This window comes from Ricinus communis, chromosome 10 (genome assembly GCF_019578655.1).
Source record: "Ricinus communis isolate WT05 ecotype wild-type chromosome 10, ASM1957865v1, whole genome shotgun sequence".
NCBI classification, from domain to species: Eukaryota; Viridiplantae; Streptophyta; class Magnoliopsida; order Malpighiales; family Euphorbiaceae; genus Ricinus; species Ricinus communis.
Window position 1 is genome coordinate 15,549,602 of NC_063265.1, and position 27,915 is coordinate 15,577,516.

At 31.6% G+C, this 27,915-nt stretch overlaps 2 protein-coding genes across 8 annotated transcripts; one reads left to right on the plus strand and one right to left on the minus strand.

The window, feature by feature from the left end:
- Positions 1–8,605: 8,605 nt before the first annotated feature.
- LOC8274886 (probable 3-deoxy-D-manno-octulosonic acid transferase, mitochondrial) lies at positions 8,606–15,671 on the minus strand. Of its 7 annotated transcripts, none has more exons than XR_007214418.1 (14): positions 15,364–15,671; positions 15,130–15,223; positions 14,715–14,757; positions 13,701–13,769; positions 13,219–13,338; positions 13,070–13,148; positions 12,665–12,778; positions 12,171–12,268; positions 11,337–11,427; positions 11,125–11,244; positions 10,980–11,050; positions 10,447–10,662; positions 9,799–9,874; positions 8,606–9,399 (listed from the first exon to the last, which is right to left on the minus strand). XR_007214418.1 is itself a non-coding variant. In XM_015725031.3 (13 exons), exons 1-12 carry the CDS (start codon positions 15,572–15,574, stop codon positions 10,486–10,488), a joined length of 1,341 nt encoding a protein of 446 aa, XP_015580517.1. In that variant the 5' UTR covers positions 15,575–15,671; the 3' UTR covers positions 8,606–9,399; positions 10,447–10,485. The 7 variants fall into 7 exon arrangements, 2 of the variants coding, with proteins under 2 accessions (XP_015580517.1, XP_048226014.1); XR_007214417.1 differs by having other exon boundaries at positions 13,070–13,136; positions 13,701–13,823; XR_001535930.3 differs by having other exon boundaries at positions 12,677–12,778; positions 13,701–13,823.
- Positions 15,672–24,094: 8,423 nt separating this feature from the next.
- Positions 24,095–27,051, plus strand: LOC8274887 (cytochrome P450 76A1). Its single transcript, XM_002528597.3, has 2 exons — positions 24,095–25,056; positions 26,102–27,051. Exons 1-2 carry the CDS (start codon positions 24,130–24,132, stop codon positions 26,750–26,752), a joined length of 1,578 nt encoding a protein of 525 aa, XP_002528643.1. The 5' UTR covers positions 24,095–24,129; the 3' UTR covers positions 26,753–27,051.
- The last annotated feature ends 864 nt before the right edge of the window (positions 27,052–27,915 follow it).

The following is a 27,915-nucleotide window of genomic DNA, read 5'->3' on the forward strand; positions in this document are numbered from 1 at the left end:
CAATTTTCATTGCCCTCAGTGCTAGAAAAAAAATTGGATTCATCACGGGCAGTAAACAAAAACCAAAACAAGTAATTCCAGAAGCACCAACAAAGGAAGAACTAGAGAAAATAGAAGAGTGGCAATCCTCTGACCATTTGGTCATGTTCATGCTCACCAACGCCATGGAAAGCAAAATTGCTCGACTGTGCATCCTTATGGAGATATCGAAAGCAATATGGGAAAAAATAAAGAACCTCTACGGCCATCAAAATAACTTCGAACACATTTTCAAGCGCAGAGCTCTCAAATCGTTCAAGCGGACCAAAAGTTCCAATATACTAACGGCAAATATACTAACCCGGTGGGAAGAGTTACAAAACTACCTCCCACCATCAAATGATCCAAGGAAAAATTACAAAGAAAGCATTTACACTTGCGATCGCTCACGGGCGATATCACAGGATCCTTCCAACTCAGCCCTCAATCGAGGTGTGAGGCAACAATTCAACGTGAGGAAACAAGAAGGAACTCAGTGAACAATATTCCAGAGAGTATCGATAACCACCTACCGACCACCGACCAAGATCGGGACAATGGGGAGGAGAGAACGCCAGCATAAGTAGCTATAACCAGCGTCACCATCGTGATGATCCGCGACCCTCACTCTCTTACCCAGACCGCGAAGGTGGACTGAGCACCGGAAGAAAGGAGGAAGAAGGATCGATGAAAAGAGGGAAGAAAACCCTAGGAGAAGGGAGTGTGTGTTGTGGTGCTCATATACGAAAAATTATATGATGCCCACGCAAAAACCATTCAACCAACGCATTCATCTTCATCCCAGGCAGTGTTGTTGGCCATATAAATGCGGCATGGCCGTGTTTGCTCAGTGCCCGTCCGTCTCTTTTCACACCAACTTTATAGGCCCATCAGGCAAGGCCAATGAGAGGTAAAAGTATTGTGTGGCCCGGCTCCAAGCCAGTGACACACGTTTAATTTACATTCTCAACCCGATAAGGTTCTACTCAATTTAATTTTCAATCGCTTAAAAATACTATTAGATCTAATCAAAATGCTCGGATTATTGACTTAAAGTACTCACGATCATGACCGGACCACAGAAAAATTATAAATTTTTTGCCATATCAGAGATTCTCAAAGATTAAACGGTATCAAGTTAAAATTCAGGTTATGACACCTCAAATTTATTTAATTTCCCTCCTTAGAATATTTTACTTTTGCACGAATTTAAATCTAATCTTTTATCCGTTGGTAAGATCACCGTGATTTAAATTGTAATGTTATTTTTCTCACCATCCCTAGGTCATTTTTGGATCGAACTTAGGAGGGAAGCGAAGGCGAGAAGGATACCTAGAAAATGGACTATACTATCTTCCGATCCTCCCAAAATGCTTAGTATCCATCAAATCCTCCCAAGACATGCCGTACCTGGAGACTTAGGCATCCCTCGACCATGTTCTCGATAAATTATACTGTTTCAACTTGATTCTAGCCATGTGATGTGCAAATTTTCTTTTCCTTGTGTCCGTGTTGAGAATTAATACATGTGCTGGGGAGGACCTACGTTACTCCTCAAAATAATATTTTGATATTTTGTTATCTTTATTGATGATTATTCTTCTTTCTCTATTTTAAAAAGGAAAAAATGAAGTTTTTAAGCTATTCGATTTTACTATTTTATCAAAATAATGCCCATTTAAAATTTTTTCGACAATAATCCGAGAATGGTATAAGGAAAAATTTAAATATAATGTCAATCAAATATCATCCTCATGCCATCATGCTCTCTATCAATTACATGCCTCATGCCTATTTTTTGATCACGTACCCACCCGACAAAATGAGCATTTACAGCGGACAGTTCACTGAGCCCCTAGAAGTACGAGCCTTTAAGGTTAGGGCTTTAGAAGTGCGACTTGACTTGCTTAAGGTCACCTCTGGTCCTTGGTCGGCTTGCACTGCAACCCATCAACCTAGAAAAACCCTATATTCAAGTTAATGATATTCCGCGGTATGAATTTTCTGTATTCCTCCACCCAAAGGATTTCATAAGTGTATGATCACCTCAGCCTAAAACCTTGCTCTGGGATTCACCTTTAGTGAGCTTCCACATCGGATCACAGTCCTTCACCGGTTCCCTTTTCGCTGATAGATATTTCGCTCTACGCTGCTTTCCCGATTGCTCCCGATCCGTGATGTCACCTTTAAAGAGTGAGCCACCTCCAGCCAGCTCAGGCTAACTCTAATCCTGAGGGACTAACCTACAAGCCATCATAATTCCTCGAACCACATCCTAAGGACTCAGATCGACGTGGAAGAGGGGCAAGACCTTTGTCTCATGATCGGCTACCAAGAATTTTAGAGACCTCTGTCCACATTGACTGAACCTATCCTCGGCTAAGCGCCTATAGATAATGATGAAGGCAACTTATGTCATCTCAAAATATATCTCAAAATACTGGGTGGATCAAAATACAAATCTCGAACCTGTCGGAACTGGCCATAAGGAAACCACCGGTGTGTAAGGGCCAAAAAAGACAGAATGACTGGAGCATGTACAGATAAAAACTAAGTTGGGATGTAAGGGATATACTCTACTCATCAGAAAAAAAGTACAATAGTGATGGAACGTGTTGTCTCAAGATTGACATAGAACTTGGAACTCAAACGGATCCAAGGCGGACTTTATCGAAGACTACTTGGCAACTAATAGGAGTAGGTGACTACGGAACAGTGAGCTCAAGGACTAGATACTGATTAGCGGTCAATCACTCGTATCGGAACTCTCAATAGCGATACGGAATTATTCGTTATCGAGATGCTGGTAAGATGAATACAGTTAGAGAGATCTAAGATCTTGGATGTCATGAACTGGAACTATTCCAAGAACTTAGCGGACCTTCTTCAAACTTAGTTTACGAAGAAGTTTAAGAAGTGACTGACTTCTCCTATTCTCCTATATAAGTCAAACTCGGACACCTCCTCCCCGGTATGTAAGCTCAAGAAGGCAATCATGGCTGGCAATGGCATGGTATGCTAAACTCATTAAGCACATTAATTTTATAAATGTGATTGATTCATCTATTCGTCGATTAGACACAAAAACCATTACTTCTTTTAGTATATGTTGGTGACATCAACAATAATCAACAATAATAAGAAGATAGAGATGTCAAACAAAGTCTAAAAGGAATTTGACATTAAAGACTAGGCAATTGTCATACTTCCTGCAGCATAGAAATGGCAAAATCCGTGAAAGGTTTATTCCTATCTCAAATATTTGGGCGAAAATAGGAGCTAAACATGCCATCACTCCAATGGAAACCAAAGTTAAACTCAATTTGAAGACGGAGAACCTCCGATCAACATAGGACATTATCAGTTTGGTAGGTAAATTGATTTATTTACTTGTCCCCACTAGGCACGACATTTCTGTTTAGCGTAAGTCATATGCCGCCCGTGCACCACCCATCTGTCATGATCGGATCCTCGATATCTTAAGGGAACACACGGGACAAGGAATCGAGAGAGAAATAACTATACTAACGTTTCCGACGCCGACGACGTCAAAAGGATTACTAGATGTATTTGTCGGAGAACTTGGTGACATGGAAAAGTAAGAGAGGTTGGTTCAGCCGGATATGTGGTCAATTGAACTCATTCGGATCAAGCAAGTTTTCAAGGACATAAAAGTTGAAACCAAAGAACCTATGAAGATGTAAATAATAATTCTGCGCTCGGTGTTTCATGAAAAATAAGCACATTGAAGATGTCATTTCATCGAGAGAAAAAGTTCAAAAAAAAAATTGAGCGCTTTATATCAAGAGTCAAGATCAATTAGCATATTTACAAAACAATTCCAATTATTAATTTCAAGATGGGTTCAATAAACCTATGAACCAGGGGAGAGTGTGGAATTGAAGAAACCCAATAGGTCGGTGGACGGACATGGTTCAGGGCCGACAAGCATGTTGTGCTGGCTTGCAGGGCATCCACCTCACTAGGGTGAAAGCAACCTATGGCCAAGGGAAAGGTCACTTCTACCTTACCCATCTCAGAAAGTATCCGTTAGAATGTATACCAGCATCATTGTATATATACTCATCTCACTTGTAAAATGAACTCAGAATTCTTAGTCTTTTGTAATAACCATCATAGTTCAACAATCCAAAAATTCTACACATTTCACTCAAAAACTTAAACAATTATATGGAGCTCTAAGATTAGATTTTATATCTCTAACAATTCCATTACAAATATTAAGAACAAGAAGATTAAATCTGGATGAAAGTTAAATGTTTTATTGGTGGTGAAATGAGAGGCAAAAGTGACCAGTCAAATAGAATCTTTTTTCACCATTTCTCCTTCTATATGTCATGATAGAGAGTTCTGTAAATTAATGTTCAATTCAAGTTCTACTTCCTTTCCATAACTCCCTTTACAAAAGTGAACAATGTTCCTAAGTAATCACAACATTTTCATTGGTTGAAAGGATTAAAAAGAAAAGAAAGACTAACTTAAAAAGAGTTTGAAACAACTAATTTGATAGTAAAATGAATAAAAGAAAAAGAAAAAGAAAGAAACACTATATCTATAAATGTAGATGTTATGTTGTATAAATATATAACGAATTACTAAATTAATAGTTTAATAATAGAGTGTTTGTATATTATGTAAATTTTCAAAGATTTAAATCTTAAGGAACCCTTATTTTTTCTCTTTAAAAATTTTGTGTACGCCAAGAAAAGAAAAGAAAAGAAAAATGTGGGGGAGCATCAAGTGAATGGAACATGTTTGAAATTCGGAGCCTGATTTTGTCGTTCAAAGTGAAGGAAATGCCACAGCTTTACAATTCAATTGAAAAGAAAAAAAAGAAAAAAGCAAAAGAGAGATTGGTGGCGGGATTGGCGTTCTAAATTCTAAATTCTAAATTCTATATATATATATATATATATAAGCTAATTTATGGAAAAGTAAATAGTTTTAATTCTTCAGTAAAACTCTGGGGTCACTGGAAAACTAAATGAAGCAAAGTTGAGGATTACTAAGAAGTTTCTCTAATGAAAACAAAAATGCACATAAAAAACCCAAGCTTCAATTTTGTGCCCTTTTCCCTTTTGGCTGATCAGCCAAATAACAAGAGCAATTGAAAGTGAGATGGTGGTTGTTGCGATTATAGTTATTCAATATTATTTAAGTAATAAGACACTTATAGTTAAATGTAATCATAAATTAGCATAGTAAAACAAAAATATTTAAATATTTAAATTAAATACCAATTAAATCTTGATTTTTTATATTTTTAATAAATTTAAATAATTATAATTTTTATTTTTAAATATATTATTTGGTGAAAAATATGATAACTTTATTAACGTGGCACGAAAGACTATTGAAATAAAAGATAAGAAACATGTATTATAATAATCATATCCACCATCAAGTTATTGAAAAATTAACTATTCTTAGATTAAATTGATTTTTTTTTTTTTTACAATAACACTAATATTGAAAAACACTGCCATTTATAATAATCTGTTTTTTTATTATTATTGATTTGGACGTGCATCTACTTAAGTTAGTGCCTATGGCTTGTTACTAATAAATATCATTAATGAAGATGATCATTGTAAGCCACCATAGAGAATATGTTACTAAGGGTTAAAAACAGAGAAAAAGGGGGAAGAAACATTCAACGGCAGTGCAGTTTTTGTCATGAAGTGCAGTTCTATATATGAACTTTACAGGAATTAAAGTTTATTTACTCTTATCTATCTGTCTTTGATGCTCCAAGAGAAAATTGAAACTGGAGAATTTGCTGAATAAGTTCATAAGAATGTAAAAAGAAGGAATAAAGTGGCTGACTGGATAGTTAAAGTTCCTCATTTCAAATTACTCGGTGGTAACTATGCCTTGTATTCTTTTCTTTTAATCATGGAGAGGGAGAGTTGGAGGTTAGAACTTGAGATCTCCATCCGAGCTCTTTGTATTCTTTTGATCCTATTGAGAAATGATTATTGATGCAATCTCTTAATGGTTTGAAAAAAAAGAAAGAACAAAAAAGTTTCATGGGGAGGTTAGTAGGTAGATCTTGACTTCAGCTTATAACTTTCAAAAGCTTAGCCAAGGAAGAAACAGGAGTAGCATGGTAAAAACTGTCGCGGGAACTGACCCACTATTATAAGAAACGCCATTAAAACAAAGAATTTTAGCAAAAGTCGGCATCCACAGATTCCTTTAAATAAGCTCACTTACTGTCTAATGACAAATTCAAGCACCCTTTTCTCCCTTTTGAAATGCTTAAATTACTAATTGATTACATCACAAACTGAACGAGTTTACTTGTCCAAATAGGTTAAGAATATAATGATCAATCTTCTTCTCCTTTAAAAATAATTATAAATCCACCTTGCGATTTGAACTTTTCACCTCAGATCGGTCGAAAATTACTAAATTTATTGAGTTCAACAGAGGTTAGCTTCATGGTGATGCTGTGAATGCTCTTTGCAATGAAGTATGGAGGTACATTATCGTATTTGGACGCACTTGAGCTGACTTCAGGTTATTTGGACGTAATCATGCCGTAATGCTTTTGCCTGCGACATTATCTTCTAACACTGTTCTTTTTGGCACATTGACATTTATCTGAAAAAGAAAAGGCCATCAAAAGAACTTCCATGTAGTCCCTCTCCATTAATATCTCGCCCTTTAATTCTTGAAAAGAAACAAAGGAAAATCATTGATTCAAAAACTAACATTTCCAGGCATCCACCATTTACCATTCTTCACGGACCAAAAAAAAAAACAGGAGAATGTATCATGCTTTGACAAGAGAGGAAGATCATAATCCTTCTTGTTTCCGAAGGCAAATAAGTTCTATCACTTTTCATCTTAAACATCCAATAATTCCCAAGTTTAAATAATGTGCATGGAACAAACCCTTCTGTTGCAGATACGAATACTGAAACATATCATGTTGAAAAATTATGAACAGATCAGATCTTTCCCATGTCAACTAGCTCAAGCTTATGATGGGCTGCTTTCAACTAATAAGACACAGGAAACCTGAACAAGAAGGGATACCAACCTACGTGTTTATCATCTGTAAAGATAAAACAGCAAGCAAAAGTCAGGCAAATAGTTCAAGGAGAAAAATTGGCAGTGCCGATGGAATTGTAAGCAAAGAATTAATGAACATCCAAGAGACACAAGTGATAAGGAATAATTACAGATAATCACAAATACCGCACGAGGTTTGCTTATTTTATACTTATCTTGCACCTTGTTTTCCCTATATTCTTAAATTTGTACTTTTCTTCTCTTGATTATATACCATTTCATAAAATAGTCATTCCGTGAATTATTATTTACTCAAGATATTCAATATTAGTTAACATACTGAGGTATCATTTCTATGAGGGCAATATTTCACAATACAAATCTTAAAGAATAACTTATTATATAAATTAAAATATTAAAAATCTAACTGTAACATAGTATATAATACTATAATATTAAAATTTAAGTCTTTTCCATCACTTCACACTCCACTAGTAAACATATCAACAACCTACAATAGTTTAGGTACAAAAGTGCAAATATTAGGTAAAGAATAATAGGAAATTAATCATCCCTAATTAGCATCATGTACAATTTTCTGGTTAACTTGATCACAAATGTTACTGCACCACTTTGACTTTTCCAACTCTTTCGGTATTTAGGCCATTGTTGTTCAATCTCTTTACAGAAAGGGGAAGGAGGGGCAAGGCCATGTGCCTAATCTCACATCAAAAGTGATGACACATTTAAGAAAGCCCTCCACCTAAAAGAATGATACTCTAAGCTAGCAGGCTGATGCACCAAAGCTGTGAAAGACACGACAGGTTCAATAACAATGCCCTTATGCCGTATTGAAATTAATTTACCACAGGATATTACAACACAATGGTATAAACAGGCCTAGTCTAATGCATACTGCATAAAATAATCGGAAACTTTTTAGAAATATTTTAAAATTAATAAAAAATATTATTTTTGCTTTGTAAATTATTATTTTCAAATATTATTTATTCTTATTTTTTTTTTAAAATACGGTATGATTATTTTTTGATTGTTTTTTAATTATTTTTTTAATTGTTCTACCAAAAAGAAACCAAAAAAAAAAAAATAAAACCAAAATTGTAATTTAAATAAGAAAAAAATTAAAACCATATTTTTAATACAGTTAAAAAAATTTAAAACTTTAAGAAACAAAAAAATATATGAGTATTTTTATTATTTTTCCAAATTTATTCTCACAGGTCAGGAAACGGAGATAATAGACCCTGCTTACATGGAGAATCCGTTCCACGCCCTGAACCTGATGGAGAATCCCCATAAGGATAGTCTCAAGCTATCTTTCCCTCGACCTTTTTTGAAAAAGAAATTGCATTTTGAATAGTAAAGTATGTGGAATCTTGTCCATTATTAAAAGTATGTCATTTGTAGTCCATTCTATTCCGATGACTATGAATGGCTTCATAAAGTGCAGGCCACCTAACATGGCCATAATTCTAGGCAGTTTACAAGGATTTCCATGTCAGTGAAGTTCATGAACAAACATGTGGGCCGAGGAACTTAGGCTGCAATTAAGTTAATTTGTTCATTATATTCAAGGACAGAGCTTTACTACTTCAAAGAAGAAACCAAGACATGGGAAAGGTAAACAATTGGGCAGAAGACTCTTATGTTTCACAAACCTTGATAGCAATCAGGAAATTCATGTTCGTTATCTGAAAAGGTTGGAACTTACTATTTCACATGGGTGACTCTTACAACTAAAATCATTAATTGTGGAGGACATAACTGGAGAAGATCTCAGGTCCACAAGTACACCCTCATCTTTCTCTTAAGCCATTAACAGCCAACTCCTTGAGAATATCCTCTGGAGCATCACTTCATGATAGCACCTTAAAATCTGCAACATTGTGAAGCTGAATGCGGTGAAAGTTAGCTGGAGGATTTGAGAAGAAACTGCCATAGGATGTCCCTCGTGGTCATATAGCAGGCATAGTAGGTGAAGCCGGCAAAAGATTTGTCATTAGAGCAGATTATTTGAACAATCCAATTCTCAGATTTGTCATTACAGCCACAACAGAAATGGTCTTCTGGCTATACCGTGTCATGAGCTTCTCTTTCAAGACATAATCCATTTGATCAGAGGTGATGCAGATGTATGCCACTTCTCTTGCTCTGAGGAGGATTCATCACCACTTTTTCAAGAGTTTGCAGTGATTTACATGCTAGAGCAACAGCTGGAGTAGTTCTGGTAGAAGTGGCATCAGGAATTGCAATTATCCTTCTCTTTGAAAGGGCATAACAACTTAGCATCAGGCAGTATAGAGGCAGTCGTTTTTCCCGCTGCAACAGTGCAGATGAAAAAAGCATCACTTGCAGCTTCAGCATTTGCTTAGCTATTACTTTAGGCACCAAAGATCTGTTGGTTCAGCTAAATGAAATGCAACAGACACTAAGTGCACATAGCACAAAAGCAAATCACTGCACAGCTCCCTCGACGTAAACAGTCTCATAAGGAAACATTCACTTGTATCTCCAATTAGATCTCTTAAGCAAGAAGCTTAATGTCCTCATGAAATTCATGTAACACTAAAGATGAATTTAGCACCAAATGCATTTTTTATCTATTAATCTGCTATTCAGATATATATAAAATTTAGGATGTAGACTTTTTATGATTTCCACAACCTTGTCAAGTGTCAACTAGCAGCAGAATAAAAAAAAAAGTACATATGACCATACCGAGAGTTGGATGTATCATCTTTAGCTCTTCTGCAATCTCTTTCAAATAACAAGATGTGTTCTTCGAGTTCCAAATCTAAAATTTTTGCAGAACAGTTAAAGAAAGATAGAATCAGGCTCTAGGTATTGGTATAGAATTAGGCTCTAGGTATTGGGGTAGCACCATGCATTCTAAATGGAAAATTTCGTTGCTTGCTAAAGGATTCTATACATGTAACAGCACCCTAAAAATATGTTACAAACTATTGGAGAGAGCCAGAAATAGAGAGAAAAACCAATGCCAGCAAACAATCATTTGAAATATCATCTTCAAAATAGGCAGACAAGCACTGCATTACAAGGTTTTCTGATAAACAGAAAAATAAAGCAACACGCAATATTTAATGAGTAAGCAATAGTTCGTTTGATGAAAGGCAGGATTTATGTAAGATGCTATCCTGCAGAATTTCTGGCAAAAGTGGATTCAATAACTGTATACGCGGGGGAAAGATGCTAAAAGAATAGGATTGTGCTAAAGCTGGCATGACTTAAAACAAGTAACTTGAGCGGCTACATGCATGCATGAAAATGAAATGTGTCACTAACTGGTTCCAGGTAACCCCCGCGCTACTCTTTGAAAAAAGATATCAGGCAGGAACAAACACAAACCTAGTGTCAGAATTCAATTTACTCTGTGCCACTCTTCATCTACTTTCTCGCGACAGTCTCAAGAATATAAAAGTTTAGGTGGTTCCAGACATTGGAAATGATATCAGTGGACAAAGCACAAAATGCTTGCTTTGCAGCCATGCGCCTTGCTTCTAGAACTTTGGGATCACCAAATAGTTTCATAATAGCTCCTTGAAGTTCTAAGGTCCCAGATACCTGCATGAGCAGTGACAATTGAGGATTTAAATCAATCCCTCTCCCCTGCATTATTCAACTATAAACAAAATGCTAATACCACAACATATAAGAAAACAATTTTTTTTTTTGCCTGAGAAAAAGGCATCTTGACACAACTAAAAGCTTAACAAAGCTACACAGTGTTCTATCCATCTTCTATCATTCATAATCGTATATTTTAAATACCATAAACTTTTATCCTTTGGCAAATGCATTTACAAAAGGAGCCTTATTTCTAATGAATATGCCTCATCTGGAAAGTAACAACAAAACAAATATGAAGGGGTTCTTCATACCTGCATAACTGATAAAGGATTTAATGCCTGCATTTCCTTTACCATGTGCAAGAAATGACCGACGTGATAACCTGAAAGTAACCAAATAGTAAGCTCTGATACTACAATGTTGTGAAGCAAATAAGACCTGATAGTAAACATTCACCGGTAAGAACTGCACAGCCAGCTGCTGCAGCTTCTGATATGTTATGACCAGCTAAACCAGGCAAGAAGGAACCTCCAATTACAGCAATCGGGGATAGCCCATACAGATGTCTCAGTTCACCTACAAATGAGTTGAGAAAGATACGATGATACAAATACTCTATATGTGAAAGACAATTAATGAAAAAAGAAAAATAATTTTAGAACTCATACCTATTGTGTCCACCACATAAAACTGTGTTCCTGGCACAATCCTTTGACGCTGAGACCTCAAAGCTACAATATTCCCTTCCTTCTGCAATTCCTGCAATGTTTTTAGGGGTATAATATAAGCCAGTTACAAAGGTATGCAATAGATAATCACAGTATTCTTGACCATCAAGAAAACAAGCTCTTTTATTTTGCTTGAGAATATTCAATCCACCCAAATGGTCATCAATTCCTTATCTGAATACATATAATGCTAATATTGGATGAAACAGAATTGATTTCTCATGAAGCAGTTTATTATGTGAAATTATGGAAGTGACAACCATGATGCTTTCTCCAATAAAAATCTTTTAATACACATTGGGTGTCTTCTTGTGTTTTCGCCTCTTTCACAATAATTTTAATACAAATAGCCAATCTTAAATTATTCCATACAACTGAATATGCATTCACTGAAATCATCACCAAGGACATTGCTTGACCATAAACCATAAATTAGCTAAGTTGCACATCAAACCATTCCTATAAGCTCTATTCTGGATGTTTCCCAGTTCAACAGATATTTGGCTCTAAACACTGCTCAAGGCATGAAGCCTAATCACTGCCAGCAATCTCAACTTCTTGGCTAGACCAAATGCTACCTTTCTGTACATGGCATGGGTAGTGTATTGTAAGCACAGTCACAAGTGAAGAAAAAAGCAAGGACAGCAGTGATGATGCAAATAACTGGATACTAACTACAATAATATATTTTTCCAAAACAAGAATACTACTCAAGCACAAATCTATAGCAATTCTATTAATGGAAAGAAACTGCAACCATATAAAATATCATACTTGAGCAATGTCCTGCCCATGTTGACCATATCGAGGTACAATTATAGTGACCAGATCCGGGTATTTTTGTATGAGTGCTTCATGAGCTTCCAGAACAACTGCAGATAGTATTTGACTATTTGTAAGCACTTCAATCCAATACAAATTGCAGAAAGAATTGCTCATCAGTGCACCAATGAATGGAAAGTGAAAATGTGATATCCAAAGGCTCAGCATGTAGAAAAAGATTCGATTGGGCCAAGAAAAGAAGAGAGAATTTAGGTAACCATGACCAACTAAGCCTCAATTGCATCAAACTAAAAGAGACATGCCAATTCTAGTTTTAATATCATAATAATAAAGCCATAGACTTTAGAAATCACCAAACATTCAAAAATTGATATAACGGCAATGTGATCTAACAAGCTAAGACATTGACATTAAGCTATGATGCATGAGCGACAAGGGAAAAATTGAATTACAACATGTACCGAAGGAAGAAAGAAGTAACAAACCTTGTTCTTCACCTCTATGTATTGAAGCAGCCATCCAAACCTGCCTGTGAGTAAGCTCTCCCTTCAGATCATCTATGCTTCCTGTCTCTCCATTAGAAGCATCATATTCTACAGCTGAAATTAAACAATTTCTAACTTTAGATTGAGGAAAACGGTTATCTCCTTCAATAATTAGCAGATGTACTTCAAGAAATATTAGGTACACGCAATACGGAACTTAATTGGTAGAAATTGACATTTGAAAGCAATCAGGGAAGGCCACAACACTACTAAATGTACAAAGTGTGGGCAGATTATAGATATTTGCCCATCATACACCAATTCTAGTTCAGTGGATCAACATTTTGCTTCAAAAGCTCAACACATGAAGAAATTGTGAGAATTTCTCAAATATAGATAGCATACCATATTTCAGATCTCCAGAAAAATTAATGATAGCAGGTGGGGCCTGCAGAATCTGGAAGTGAATTGCCTGCAACGTACTCTATGGCAGATACAAGATCAGTGCCAATGCAACAGAATGCATAAGCAAGATACAGACATGGTATACATACCAGAGGAATAATCAAGGAAAATTTAGAAAGCATCAGTGAAATCAGTGGAAGGAGGACTGGTTGTGACCATAATCTGAAGGATTTCATAGATACTCGAGCATTTAACAATGCCAGCAAAATCTGTAGAGCATGAACAGAAACAAATTTGATTGTATATTCAAAGTATTCAGTCATATAGGCAAACACAATAGAGTTTATGCATCAAGAAGCATAATGAAAGACATCAAATGCAAAATAAATGCCCACTTGAGGAAGTATTGGCATACACAGCATTCAGATCTTATAAACCAGTAAACAAAATCTTACCTTTTCTAAATTAATCTTCTATCTTGAAAGATAAGTACAATGAACAATGTATCCAACAATCAAAAACAGTATAATCTTTTGATAAGAGAAGTAAATGCAGAATTATCATTGTTACTATTATTTTTCTGCATGAGAATGCCCTAAAATTGTGAAAAGCATATGAAGTGGTTACTCACACCCTTTCTTGATGAACCCATTATAAGATTTGGCCATAGTTCGCTCTCCAGTATCACAATTGCATTTGGCTTCCAGTAGTCAAGGAAATTGTCCACAGCAGCAGGTGTATCAAGAGGGGAAAACTGGTTTGGTTTTAAAATTAAAATACAGCAGAACATAACTAAAAGAAATTTTCAGGTAAATAAACATAACAAAATAGACATGTTTTAGAAGTCAAATGTCAAAGAAATAGATGCCATTTCAATTGATAATAACTTTAGCAGCTGCTCATTATATTAGAGTGGATATATGGAGGCATTTGGTTGGCGGAATGCTCAGAAGTCTAACTTTCTAGTGATTTTTTTTTTTTTAACAAAAATTGAATTCTCAAGAAAGTTGAGTTCCTGAACTTATAGGCTCCACCTCTAGTTCCCCATGAAAATTTACTTCCAATGGGAATGTAACACTAAGAGATATCATATCAACTAAAATAACCCTCTAACTATTATTACTTACAAAATAAAAAATTACATTTTGTGGATTTTTTATTAATTTCTTTTTATTCCAAATTTTCTGTTTCAAATATTAGATAATTAAAATATTTTATTGAACGATATTTATGTTGCTTCAGTACATAATTGTTATATACTTATAATATACTTCTTATGAAAATTTAGCTGAAGTTTAAACTTTTCTAATTGTTAAATGTTCAAAAATATTTATTGTATAAAAGGTAATATGGTCATCTTTTAACTTTAATTGAACATAATAATCAAGATTTGGATAAAAAATTTATGTTTAACCAAACAGGGTAATGCTGATCCCTGGAATTACTTGTATGAGGTTCAACTTTCCTGGTATAGTGATTGTGGATCGGAAAGTTGAATTCCAGCAACCAAACAGCCCCGAAAATCCAAAATTACTAATGTATTACAAATTTCAAATCCAGTTAAAATGAGAAAAGATATTACTACTAGAAAATGAAAGTTAAATGTCAAGGAAGACCAAATACCAACAAACCTCTAGATAAGTACCTGATATAAGACACCATTTGGAAGCTGATTCTTTATAACTTCACTGCACAAATATGAAACAATACATCAAAGTAGAAAACCAAGAAAAGAAAACCCTCAAAGAAAGGCTCAAATCAAACCGTTATTAGATGAAATCATTTTCAGAACCTGATTATATAATAATTAGAAAACAGAGAAGGAACTTTTCTTTACTTTATTTCTTAAAAAGGGTTAGAATATTCAAAAAATAGAAGCATGGTCTGCTTCAGTTTGGTTATTCTTACATCATAAGATTGATCATTACTCTAATTACTTAATGCTATCAGTGTTACTAAACACAATGCGTTAAACTTAAAACATTGAACAATAAGAAGTAGAAAAAAAGAAAATCCAATTTACTTTCCAAAAATAATAAGAATAAGGAATGCTATCTTACAATGCAGACAAAGTCGTAGTTGTCATCAGTATACTTAAGTCAGGCCTGCATTCAACGCACCGTTTAATCACAGGAATGGCCGCCATTCCTTCACCTAATCAAAACATGAATTTAATTTGTTTTGAAACATCAATTTAATTTAATTTTATATTAACCAAAACATATATTTAATTATTTTTTCAAACAAAATAAAAGAGAAATCTATGGAAAATCAGATATCTGAAAGTATAAAACCTAAAGAGACGGCGTGGAACCACAGAAGACGACCGGAAGGCCTAGGGACGGAGGGCCATCCAAAACGCTCCGGCCAACGGTTAGGATGTTCAAGGCCAAGGAGCCGGCGCCATTGCATGTGAAGGCGCACTAGTGGTGTTACAGCATAGGTGAACGCTCTGTATATTTTGTAAAGTAGCATTCCTCTGTTTCTAGCAGCAGTAGCATCCATTTCTCTTCGTCTTTTTCCGCCCTCGCTGGTCGCTTTTGATTTCTAACTAATTTTCGGCTTATCGCCTCCGTAGACGGCAGCGATGAATTTTTGACAATTAGACTATAACTGAATTTTAGGCCCATAAAGCCCAATTTTTAATCAAATTGGACCAAAGTCCACAATGAGTCATTATTTTTTCACAAGGAAAAAAAAATTAATAGTTTAGAAAAATAATGTGAATTTCTTATATAAAAGAAATTGTTAAAAATGAAATCAACTATTTATTCTGTTAATAATATGAATAAAAATAATATAAATTTGAGCTCCAAACCCACCTATGAATTTAGTCAAAATTTAAATCCTCTTGTTTTCTCTTGTTTTTTTTATTGTGTTTGGCTAAAATGAATTTCATTAAATTTTATGAAATTTATTTAAAAATGTAAGAATTACATATTCAGTTGAAAAATATAATTAAATTTTTGAATTAGTTACAACTTAATTAAATTTGAATAAAATAAAAACTAATTCCAAATTAATAAATCAGCTTTAACATTTTTTTCTTATATTTTCTCTCTATACTTTTATAATCTATTTGTAATATAATATTCATTTCATTTTTGAAATAAATTCTGTAGTTATTGTTATATATGAGTAGAAATTTATTTATAAATTAAAATTCCATACAAATTTTCAATGAAAACAATCTTAAAAGAATTCACAATTTTAGATTTTATATTTCAAATATATATCCGAATTAATGTATCCAGACACCCTTAGATTATGGATTAACTTCATAGTACGACATCTAATTTAATTCTGGTTGGTGTTTGGGAAGACAAGAGACTGATACATATGCTTTTTGATATCATATTATCAAATTATAATTTTCTTGTTAATTATAATATACTACTATATAAAAAAAGTATATATTTTGGACGTGCAAATTTGTTGAAGAGTCCTTGCTAATTGTTTGTGTGTAAGAAAATGGATAAACAATGAATCAATTTGGACATAACTAACTATAACCATAATTGATTCAATGTCTTAGACTAATGGCTAATGGTAAGATGAAACTATTTTAGGACAGGGGGTCCATTCCAGATCTCATCAGACTTAAAAAAAAAAAAATTGCAATTATAATGGAATTTATTAAATTTTTTGTATCAATTAAGAACAAAAGATTACTGTTTGATTGAAAAATTTAATTGAGTGAAATCTATTAGAATTAAGAAAAAAAATAGTAAAAGTTAATATCTATCAATTAGTAATCATAATAAATTTAAGCTGCCAGTAACAAATTTGATATATATTCTCTTTATCAAAATAGTAAAAGTTTATCATTTCTTATCATTGTATAAAGAAATATATATATATGAATATATATATATATAACCATCCCCATGGGGGGTAAAGAGAGGGCCCCAATTGGTAGAAAAAAACCTGCAATATCCTCGTCTAATTCTGGTCATTGAAACCTTTCTCTGAATTTTTACTCATTATATTTATTCACATGCTCGTCGACTTCGGAAAGAAAGGAACTTAGCGGTGCCAGCTCCCGTTCGGATCCAAACTTCTTTGTTCTCTCTAAGTCTTTATTTGTATTTTGCATTTTCGGAACTTAAGCTGAACTAATCGAAGACTAAAACCTTTTAAAGAAAATAAAGTTCGCTCCGAGGGTTAGGTTCAAGGGTTGGTAGAGTATATATATATATATAAAGAGAGCCTGCATTGAAGGCTGGACTATTTGTTGAAAATAAAAATACATTGAACCCATATAAAGTTTTACTCTGAGCAAATTGTATCTATTGAGCAAATATATGTTTGATCAAGATTTATTTTTTCAGAGTACCAAAAACAAGTATGACGTCATTATGAACATAAAGTCCCAAAATATGAAATCCCAAAAAGAGGCTGGTCCAACTTAAATGGAATTAATATTATAATATTAAATTATATTAAAATAAAATATTTAATTATATAATTATAATTATTTTTTAAAATTATTTAATTTAATAAACTAGAATTTTTTTTAAAATTATTTACACTGATATTTTTAAAAGGACTGAAATTATCTATCAATTGACTTAGCCTACAGCTGTATCTTAATTCCACGTTGGATAAGATCGAATTGAACTGCCATTCAAAGACCTGAAGTCTTTGGTATTCCATTTGATCTTAGAGAAGGCAGGGACATATCGACCGAAGGGCGTTAATCGTTGACGAGCCGCAATAAACTCTAATTCGAACATCAAAAGAAGGTGCTAGCTCAATTGCTTGTAACATTGAGCATTGAGGGCCTTTATATATATATATATATTTCAATAAGAAGGCATGTCCTTCTGTAAACCCTAAATTTCTTATTCTATATGCTCTCATTCATTTACTTTGACAAACCATTCAACTCTTTCTAACCATTTTTTCTCCGGTCTTTCAAATTCAGCCAAACATTAACCATTATGAAATGATAATCTTGTCAGGGTAGATGTTTTGGAATGATTTTCAATTTTAGGAAAAAAAGTAAAAAAACACATAAAAAGGTTCTCTTTTGTTTGGCAAACAAAAAGGAAAAATAATATACGGGAAAACGGAAGCTTTAAATTATCGACATCGTAAGCTTTATATATATATATTTTAAGAATTAAAAATTAAAAGTACTTGACATAAAATATAACTTCCTAAAAAATAAAAATTTTATTATTTTATCGTATATTTTAAAAGATAATAATATTCATAATAAAATTAGTCTCAACTTTTTTTAAATATTTAAATGAGGTGCATTGATCAATTGAGTTCTATTTAACTAGGAAAGTTCTAATTACCTCCTCCGTATAAAGAAAGTTGAGTTGTCTATTTTTCATCTTTTGATCATATAATTTAAACACACCTAAAAGGTCTATTTTCTAAGAAATATGACTTCCTCTTCTTATTTATTGTATACCAAACGACTCCTTAATATTTTAATATGCTTTAGTTGATTATCTTAAAGAAATTCTTCTTTTTTCTTTATTGGGAGTCCAAATTTAGCTTTTCTTTGTTCAAATCAATTTTATTAGGACTAGACCAATAATTATAACCCTTTCTTTTTTGGGTTGTGTTTGGAGGAGCAGCTTGCTTCCGTCCCTGATAGGTGTATGGTTGTCAATAGTTTTATTTAATTGACAAGTCTATAAATATGAAGAATTAATCTCTAAAGAAACTTAATACTAACATTAAAATATTGAGTAAGTCTTAATTTAGTTGATAGTCATTTTTTGTTTAGTACTAATTTCTTAGAAGAATTTTTAATTTGTACTATAAATACAACAAAAGTATATTACATATTTAAAAGAAATTAGAATTGAAAGAATTCGTATTTTTGGCTCACACAAATCATAAAATACATGCAATGTACACTTTTAAATGTTAGCTTTCTTTTCTTTATTTTACTATATTGGAGATATATGTTTTCTATTAACATTTTTGGTCTATATAAGGACAAAACTCATTTGCACCAACAAATTCAATAACTTTTATAACTAATTTTTTTCATATACTTACAAAATTTGATATCTATTGTAATGGCTATAACAAATTTAAAGTCATTATTTTGGTACAAGCTCATAAATAATAATGAAAGTGAAAATGAGAATATAAATTTTTATATTTTATATTTAATTTATTATACAAGGATATATAAATATAAATAATGAGTTATTATTCACTTTGTTTAGCTATTTATAATTGATTTGATTTTACTATCTTGAGAATAAAAATATTCTCTTTTTAAAGAGAGAGAGGAATGAGTAATTCTTATTGAATAAGGAAATCATATTATAATTAAAAGTGATTTAATAATGGAAATTATACGTTCCCATTCCGATTTCTATCATATTTTTTCACCAATGAAATGACCCATGGATATATTAATATGTTTAGGTTAATGCTAAATCCAACCAAATTAAGAACTCTACAATCTAAATTATAATACGAAATGAAAATAAAATTATAGTTATACATTTATAAAAATAAGTAAGATATGTAAAATTCAATATATATTGAGATTCGATAATTAAATATAAAATTGATAATCAAAAAATTAAATTTGTTTAAAAGAAATCATTGGAGAGACCAATTATACTTTATACAAACTGTTGAAATCACTCTAAACTCTTTCAATATAAATTATGTCAACTGGTTAAATTATTGAACTTTTTCCGGATGGATCAATTGGGTCAGTTGTCCAGCCAGTTCATATGATTTACAATCAATTTTTTTTTAATTAAAAGAAGTTTAAATCTCAGCTCGAATTAAACCACATTAGTCTGATTCTTGGGTTTTTAAATCGAATCGAACAGTCCAATTTGGGTTTGAAAATTATTATAGCTGAAACTAATGTTTCAATTTTGATTCAATTATAGAATGAAATGAACAATAAATTAAAAATTTAAAAATGATATATATATATAAATCGATTATATATTAAAAATGGAATAGGAAAGCAATTGAATTATTACAAAAAAAAAAAAAATCATTGGCAGGGGACCAAATTATAGTTAATACAAACTGTTGAAGTCACCTCCGGCTAACCAGCGAGTAGGGGACCAGACCAAACCAGGGCCTCTAAATTATTGTATGATCCTATATGATGTAATTGTGTCCAAATCTGATCCTTAAAATCTAATAATGATTTATTAATTATGGATTTACAATCAATTAATTTTAGTAATAATCAAACGATCCAATCACAAACTCAAGAGCACCTCTAATTATTGAGAGTTTAAGATAATATATATTACCCTAAAGGAAGTGCCACCCAGTAATTTTATGATTGTTTTAGGAATTAAAAAAAATTAATAAATATATATCGATCATCTATTTATTTTTTATATATAAATAATAATATATATTTGTACTAGATAAGATTTTTTTAATTAATTAATAAATTACTTCAAGCCATTTATAAACTAATAATCATCGATTACAGAATTAATTAAGTTTTTTAATTAATTAATAAACCACATTAAGCCATTTATAAACTAATCATCATCGATTATAAAACTAATTAAGTGGGGGCAACATCATGGATCGCATGTTCTGGTCCTTAAAGAAGCTTTTCAATCATCTGTCAAAGCTAAGACAAAAACGATTTCCTAGATATTAACAAAAACTGACTTAACCCTAATTCCATCAACAAATAATTAACAAAGTTTGGCAGTTTATTTGGATGGCCTCAAATAATACCATTAAGAACGGCATAACATCAGTCCAATTTTATTTATAAATTCCAAATTGAATTAATATATTGGAATTGTAATGTATAGTACGGATGATCTTTGCAAGCAATGGGGGACCAATCAATGGCCCATATCATATGATCATAATTTTAGGTGATGTATTAGGAGACGAAAATATAAGATTTTATATTTATATATAAAAATTTAAAATTTAAAATTGAAAGAAATTGAATTTATCATTTTCTTCCATGTAAATCAAAATAAAAATCAAAGATGAATTATAAGTAAAAGCTTTATATCTTCTCCGGGTGACTCTTTGATAATCCAGGGGCTTAGAATTTCATTAGAGATCTAAATTTAATTCAATTCTGTAATTTATTTGATATTTCTATATTAAAAGAAGGTTTCCTTAGGGATATATTAAAAGAAGGGTATTTATATAATATAGATATGTTTCTTTTATTATTCAATAATATACATATGTTTGATTCCCTTCACCACTTCAAAATGGTCCAACAATTTTCGTACTACAAAGCATATATAGTATAAATATATTGTAAAACTAAGTTTTTCTTTTCTCGTATATAACAAAACTATTATGACAAATTTCAGCTTCATTTTCTGCTTACGTATAATAAAAACAAGACTAATATTTGTAATTTAATTAATTAGTGCGGTATTTATGGTCCCCCTCCCTCCAAAACTTAGCTTTTGTTAGGTTATACAAAATGATTATCCTATATTATTAAGTATGCTATTTCATTTCAATCCCTTCATCAGAAAAAAAAAAAAAAAAAAAAAGAAACTTCAATCCATGCCAGTTACCTGCCAAGAATTTAGTCTGATTTTCGTGGTAATTTCAATTTTTCTTTTCATAATTTCAATATAACTCTTAGTATGATATGTAAAAAATTGGCTTATGAAATATGAATTAAATAAAAAGGCGAAAAAAAATAGAATGAAAACATTTTCTAAAAAACTCAAAGCTCAAATTTCTTTTATATAAGAATTATTTTTTTGGGTAATTGAAAAACATCCCTAAAATAAAACAAATTTATTTTAGCATTTGCATATAGAGATGTGAATCCAGAGAAAGCGGCCAAGGAAAAAAGAGACATTAATAGTTCAAGAAGAGATGCTTCTTTCTTTCCATACATCATTTTCTATTGATTCTAAAACGATTGTCATTGTTTCTGTTTCATATTTAAACCAAATAAAATTAACAAGTCGCTAAAATTAAAATAAAGAATTCTCGAATTTGAATTAACATGTCTAGCATTTACTGATATTTGTAAGAGTTTTTTTTTTTAAATAAATTTTCATAACAATTTAAAAAAGTATAAAAAATTTCAATTCAGTTTTCATAATTCCTAAAAGTGCTGAAAATATTTTAAAATAAGTAATTACAATTAGTCAAAATAACCTAAATGAAAGAAATATAATGTATCACTTATTATGTCTATTTGGGTTGGTTTGCAATTTGGTATGCTAACTTTGTATGGAATTCGATATGCAATTTTCAGTAATAACAATGGATGTATACTTAGTTTACTTTTTATATGTGTAAATTGATATGTTTTTTTTCTTTACACTTGAGGGCTAACTTATGTGGCAAGAGCAATTGCTCTTGGGAGGTGGAGGTTTTCAGTTCAAGCCTTCACTTCTGCCCTAGCTCAAGTGGGTGGAAGTCTTGAGTTCAAGCCCTCATCTTTGCATTAGGTGAAATTTCATCTTTATGACGAATGTAAAAGGATGGGTACTCTTGTTGTATAGTCTAATTTAAATAAAAAAAGATTGATATTTTTTTATATAAAAATTATATTATTCATGGAGTTATGTCTTTTAATTATTATTTTATTTTGTTAGAATGTTAATTATGAGATGCGGTTACATAGTAATCAATTTGAATAATTATTTTCTTATATTCATTAGATGTAGCCAAGGAATTTGAGCAACTCATGATTAGTTTGAAGGATAAATTATGAACTGGTCCATTCACAGACGATCTTGCTCACAATTAAGAGTGAAATGTTTCTGACTTGGTTCATTATGCTTTATGGATGGTTTGATTTTAATTTAAATTGCATAGAAAATTAACCTTAAATTTCAAAAATATTTTTAGAAAATATTTAAATTTATTATGTTATTTAATTATACAAAAAAATATGAACAAAATTTTTGGGATTGGTTTAAATTCAACAAGAAAATTGAATTTTAATTGAACTTTCTCTCTTACGATTTCATACTAATTCAGAAACTGAAATAGCTGACAGAATCAAAAGTGAATTACTTTTAGATTGATTTTCAAATTAGAGAGCAAGAGTATTGATATAATCAAAATGTAAAGGTCTAAAGTAATTTGCTCTTGAGAGGTGGAGGTTTCAAGTGTTTTATATAAACTATATATATACACACACGATGTGAGTTTATAAAATTTTTATATTCTTACATTTTTATTCATTTTACTTCTAAATTTTTATTTATATTTATATTAATAATATTAATAAATCAATAGAAAAAAATCAATATGAATGAAATACTTCGCAAATGATTTATTCAATTTGTAAACATATTCTATGATACATTGAATTTTCATGTACCGGTCCAAGAACATGCCTACTTTGCATGTGGTGACATTACATGACAATATTTAGGTACCTATAAGATTTGTTCTTTTTGAAAGTGTGTAAATATGTTGATACAATTTTTACTTTCAGTATACTATTTTAAACACTATTAATTTTTTATTATTTTAAATTTCATTCTTTAAATTTTAAAAATTATTAGTAATATGTTGAACTCTCTACAATTTTATAATTATTAAATAATTAATATTTCACAAAAAATGATAATTTATTTTATATCCTTTAAAAGTGTTATTCGTTGCGAAAAAAATAAATGATACTATAAAAAAATAATTTTTTTGCAATTCAATTGTTTCTCCATTTGGAAGTTAACGACAAACAAATTTCTTTAGTTATATGTTTTGGTGAGATTTTATTCGAAACAAAATCTTTGCTTGGAAGAGCACGAATGGAACAGGATGCACAATAAATCTATATGATATGATTAATAGACCAACCGAATGAAAAATAGAGAATAAAAGAAATTTTTTTCAAAAAGTTCAAACCAATCATCTTATCCATTATGTTTATCAATTATTTCATCTTCCAAGAAAACACCAAAAATCAGGGTTTTCTTTTTTCCCTTCTTTTAATAATTAAAATATCTTAGATTCCTCTGGAAAGAAGACGACTCTTCCAATTAGCTAAAAGTTTGCATGGTTTTGTCAAGTAATCACTTTAAACTACTATAAAAGGACCTGCCTCCACCGTGAAGATCCCAACACTGATCCAAATAATGGACATTACAATTCCTGGACTAATTTTAGCCATTCTGATCTGGGTTGCATGGGGAATGATAACCAAAGAACGTCGAAACCATGACATGGAAGAGCAAACCCAGCTACCGCCAGGACCGAGATGGTTGCCAATAGTAGGCAACATGTTCCAACTCGGTTGGTCTCCCCACGAGTCGTTTGCTAAACTGGCTCGCATCCATGGTCCAATCATGACCATATGGCTTGGCTCTATGTGCACTGTTGTCATCTCGTCGGACCGGGCAGCTCATGACATGTTCAAGAACCATGATATGGTGCTAGCCGGAAGAAAAATTTACGAGGCAATGAAAGGAGATATTGGAAATGAAGGGTCTATTATCACGTCCCAATATGGAAGCCATTGGCGTATGCTAAGGCGGCTTTGCAGTACAGAATTCTTCGTTACAAGCCGGCTAGATGCCATGCGAGGAGTTCGAAGTAGATGTATAGATGGCATGGTTCAGTTCATAGAAGAAGCTAGTGGAAATGGCACTCAAGCTATAGATGTTGGAAGATTCTTTTTCTTGATGTCTTTTAATTTAATTGGGAACTTATTGTTTTCTAAAGATTTATTAGACCCAAAATCAGAAAAGGGATCTAAGTTCTTTTACCATGCAGGAAAAGTGATGGAATTGGCAGGAAGACCTAACATAGCAGATTTCTTGCCAATTTTTAGATGGTTTGATCCACAAGGTATAAGAAGAAATACCCAATTACATGTTAGAAAAGCATTTGAGATTGCAGGTGGGTTCATCAAAGAAAGAATAGAGGGTATGGAAAATGGAGGAGATGGCGAAACGAAGAAGAAGAAGAAGGATTTCTTGGATGTGCTTTTGGATTTTCGTGGTGATGATGTAAAAGAAAAGAGTTATAGGTTTTCTTCAACAACTATCAATATTATTGTATTTGTAAGTATGCATATCCTTACCTCGTTTTATTTTTACTTATTTTATATGTTATATTTTTGCTTGAGTACCTCTTAACTGATATCATCAGAATTTAATTATATCATATTAATTAATTTTTAATAATAAATTATTTATTAAGTGATTTACCATACAATTAACTATGATAAAACCATAATAAAAAAATTAATACACATATCTTAATTTTATTAGGAATAAGAATACATAATTCTTATTAATACAAATTTTAAGAAAAAGTAATAAATAATTTTTAAAATAAAATGATATTATTTTTAAGAGTATCAAGTACTTAGTTTGATTGTAGATTACTTAGTATAAAATATTTGCTATTGAAAATAAATTATATTAATGTTATATTATAAAAAGTATAATATCAATTAATTAGTTGGAATTTGGGAGGGTATTAACATTAAAAGCATACTTCAGACTTTAAAAAATAATAAAAGAAATTATTAAATTTTAAGTAAAAAGATGTCTAGCCACAAAGTATTTTTTTTATACTTTTCTCATTTTTATATAATTCTAAAAGATTTATAGGATAAGGGGAGAGAAAAAATATGAGAATCCTATGGTAATTAAGCTTGAGATCTGTATATAGAAATTATATGTATACAATATAAGAAGATTATACTAGTAAAATCAGTATCCAAACTGAAATTTATATGTACCTGTCTATCTTGTTTAAAGCCAACGAATTAATAAAGAAAATTTAACTCCGAATTATTGTTTAAATTTTTTATCAAATTTTAATTGTGAAATTTTTGATTTACTTTAGTCATTGTATAGGTCAAATTCCAATAAAATTCTCAAGCTAAGAATGCTAATATGACACCAAAATTTAATAAAATGATGGCGTAATTGTTGGAAAATTAACGTCATGCCAAAATTTCAGACTTTAAAGAGTTTATGATTCGCAGCGAAGAGGCAGACTGCATAATTTGCAGAAAACATGGAATTATTGGATTGTTCTCAGTTAAAATTAGCTTCAAAAGAAAATTAATCTTTGTTAATTGTTGGGACCTGTCAGGAGATGTTTACGGCAGGAACAGATACAACGACAAGCACATTAGAGTGGGCAATGGCAGAACTTCTCCGTAATCCAAAAGAGCTGAAAAAGGTTCAAGCTGAAATAAGAAGCACTATTGGTTCCAACAAGAAGCTTGAAGAGAAGGACATTGACAATCTTCCATACCTAAAAGCAGTCATAAAAGAAACCCTAAGACTTCACCCACCTCTTCCTTTCTTAGTTCCACACATGGCCATGGAATCCTGCAACATGCTAGGCTACAGAATCCCTAAAGGAACACAGATTCTAGTTAATGTTTGGGCAATTGGAAGGGACCCGAAGATCTGGGACGACCCTTTAATTTTTAGGCCAGAAAGGTTCTTGGAGCCAAAGATGGTGGATTACAAAGGGCATCATTTTGAGTTTATACCCTTTGGTTCTGGGCGTAGAATGTGCCCTGCAGTTCCTCTTGCTTCACGCGTGCTTCCTCTAGCTTTAGGATCGCTTTTGAATTCATTTGATTGGGTCTTGGCTGATGGACTTAGAGCAGAAAATATGGACATGTCTGAAAAAATGGGGATTACGCTTCGAAAATCTGTTCCCTTGAGGGCTATTCCAGTCCCTTACAAGGTAAAAGGTTATGGCAATGATGTTTTTCTGGGTCCGGCATAGCCTAATTGGTCTCTTCAGCGAAGGAATTTACAGTCTGTGTGAAAGACAAAGCTATATAACATGTCTCTATGTAATAAAATGTGATATAACAAATTGATGAGCTTGATGATTAAAAAATAAAAAAAAAATTGACACATGATGGACCAACTTAACTTGATTTGTAAGATAATATGTGACATTTCTAATGTCATATTCTTATACTTGAGAGCAATTGAATCTGCTCTATATATAAGACAACCAAGCCGCTCCAAGAGCTACTTAAGCTTGAAGATGAACTAGTCAAGAATTTTTTACCTAAATTAAGTTGTGATCACTCGAATTCTTATATCTTTTTTAAATTGAGTTGTGACATCTCATGTTCATGAAAATATAAGTAAGGTCATTATCATTCGGTTTATCCAAAACTATGTTATTATTATCAAGAGAAATTTCCAAAACTATGTTATTTTAGTAAAAATTAACTTAAAGGAATTTTAATTTTAAACCACACAATATAAAGCATGATAATCCGAACTTGGATATTCATGTTTTACTCATTTAGACTGTTAAAAGGATAGATTATTTTTTTATTTATCTAACAAAAATTATATTGGTCAAGTGTTTGTTTTATTCTCTTTTAATTTGATATTGACTTGAAGTTATAACTAATATTTAACATAAAAATTTTATGTTAGTTTAATGGTATTTATGATAAATGATTAATGATGATGATCAATTTATTGAATGGTCAGTGATTATTGTGGTATATATGTAATTAATTTCGAAGTATTTGATAACTCAACAGGATATTGAAATAAAATGGCAATTGACAATGAATACCAATAAGAACATATAGCTAGAATGTAATTATTACATGTCGTTGAATTTATTTTATTAAGTATAGATGCACATATGAATATGTACCTAATAAAAAATGAATAAATCTTAATTACAAAATTAAAAAATTAATTATAAGATTAAAAAAATGAAAAAAAATATTATAAAATTAATTATAAAACCTTTAAAATTGGGAGCACTATGATTTTTTATCCTTTTATTTTTTAATGTTTATTGAGAGGTTTGGGACCATTATATCTTCCATACTATTATTTTCCTGACCTACCAAAACATAATAATAACTGAATTATTACAAATTAGAATACGCAACAAAGTGCTTAACCCTT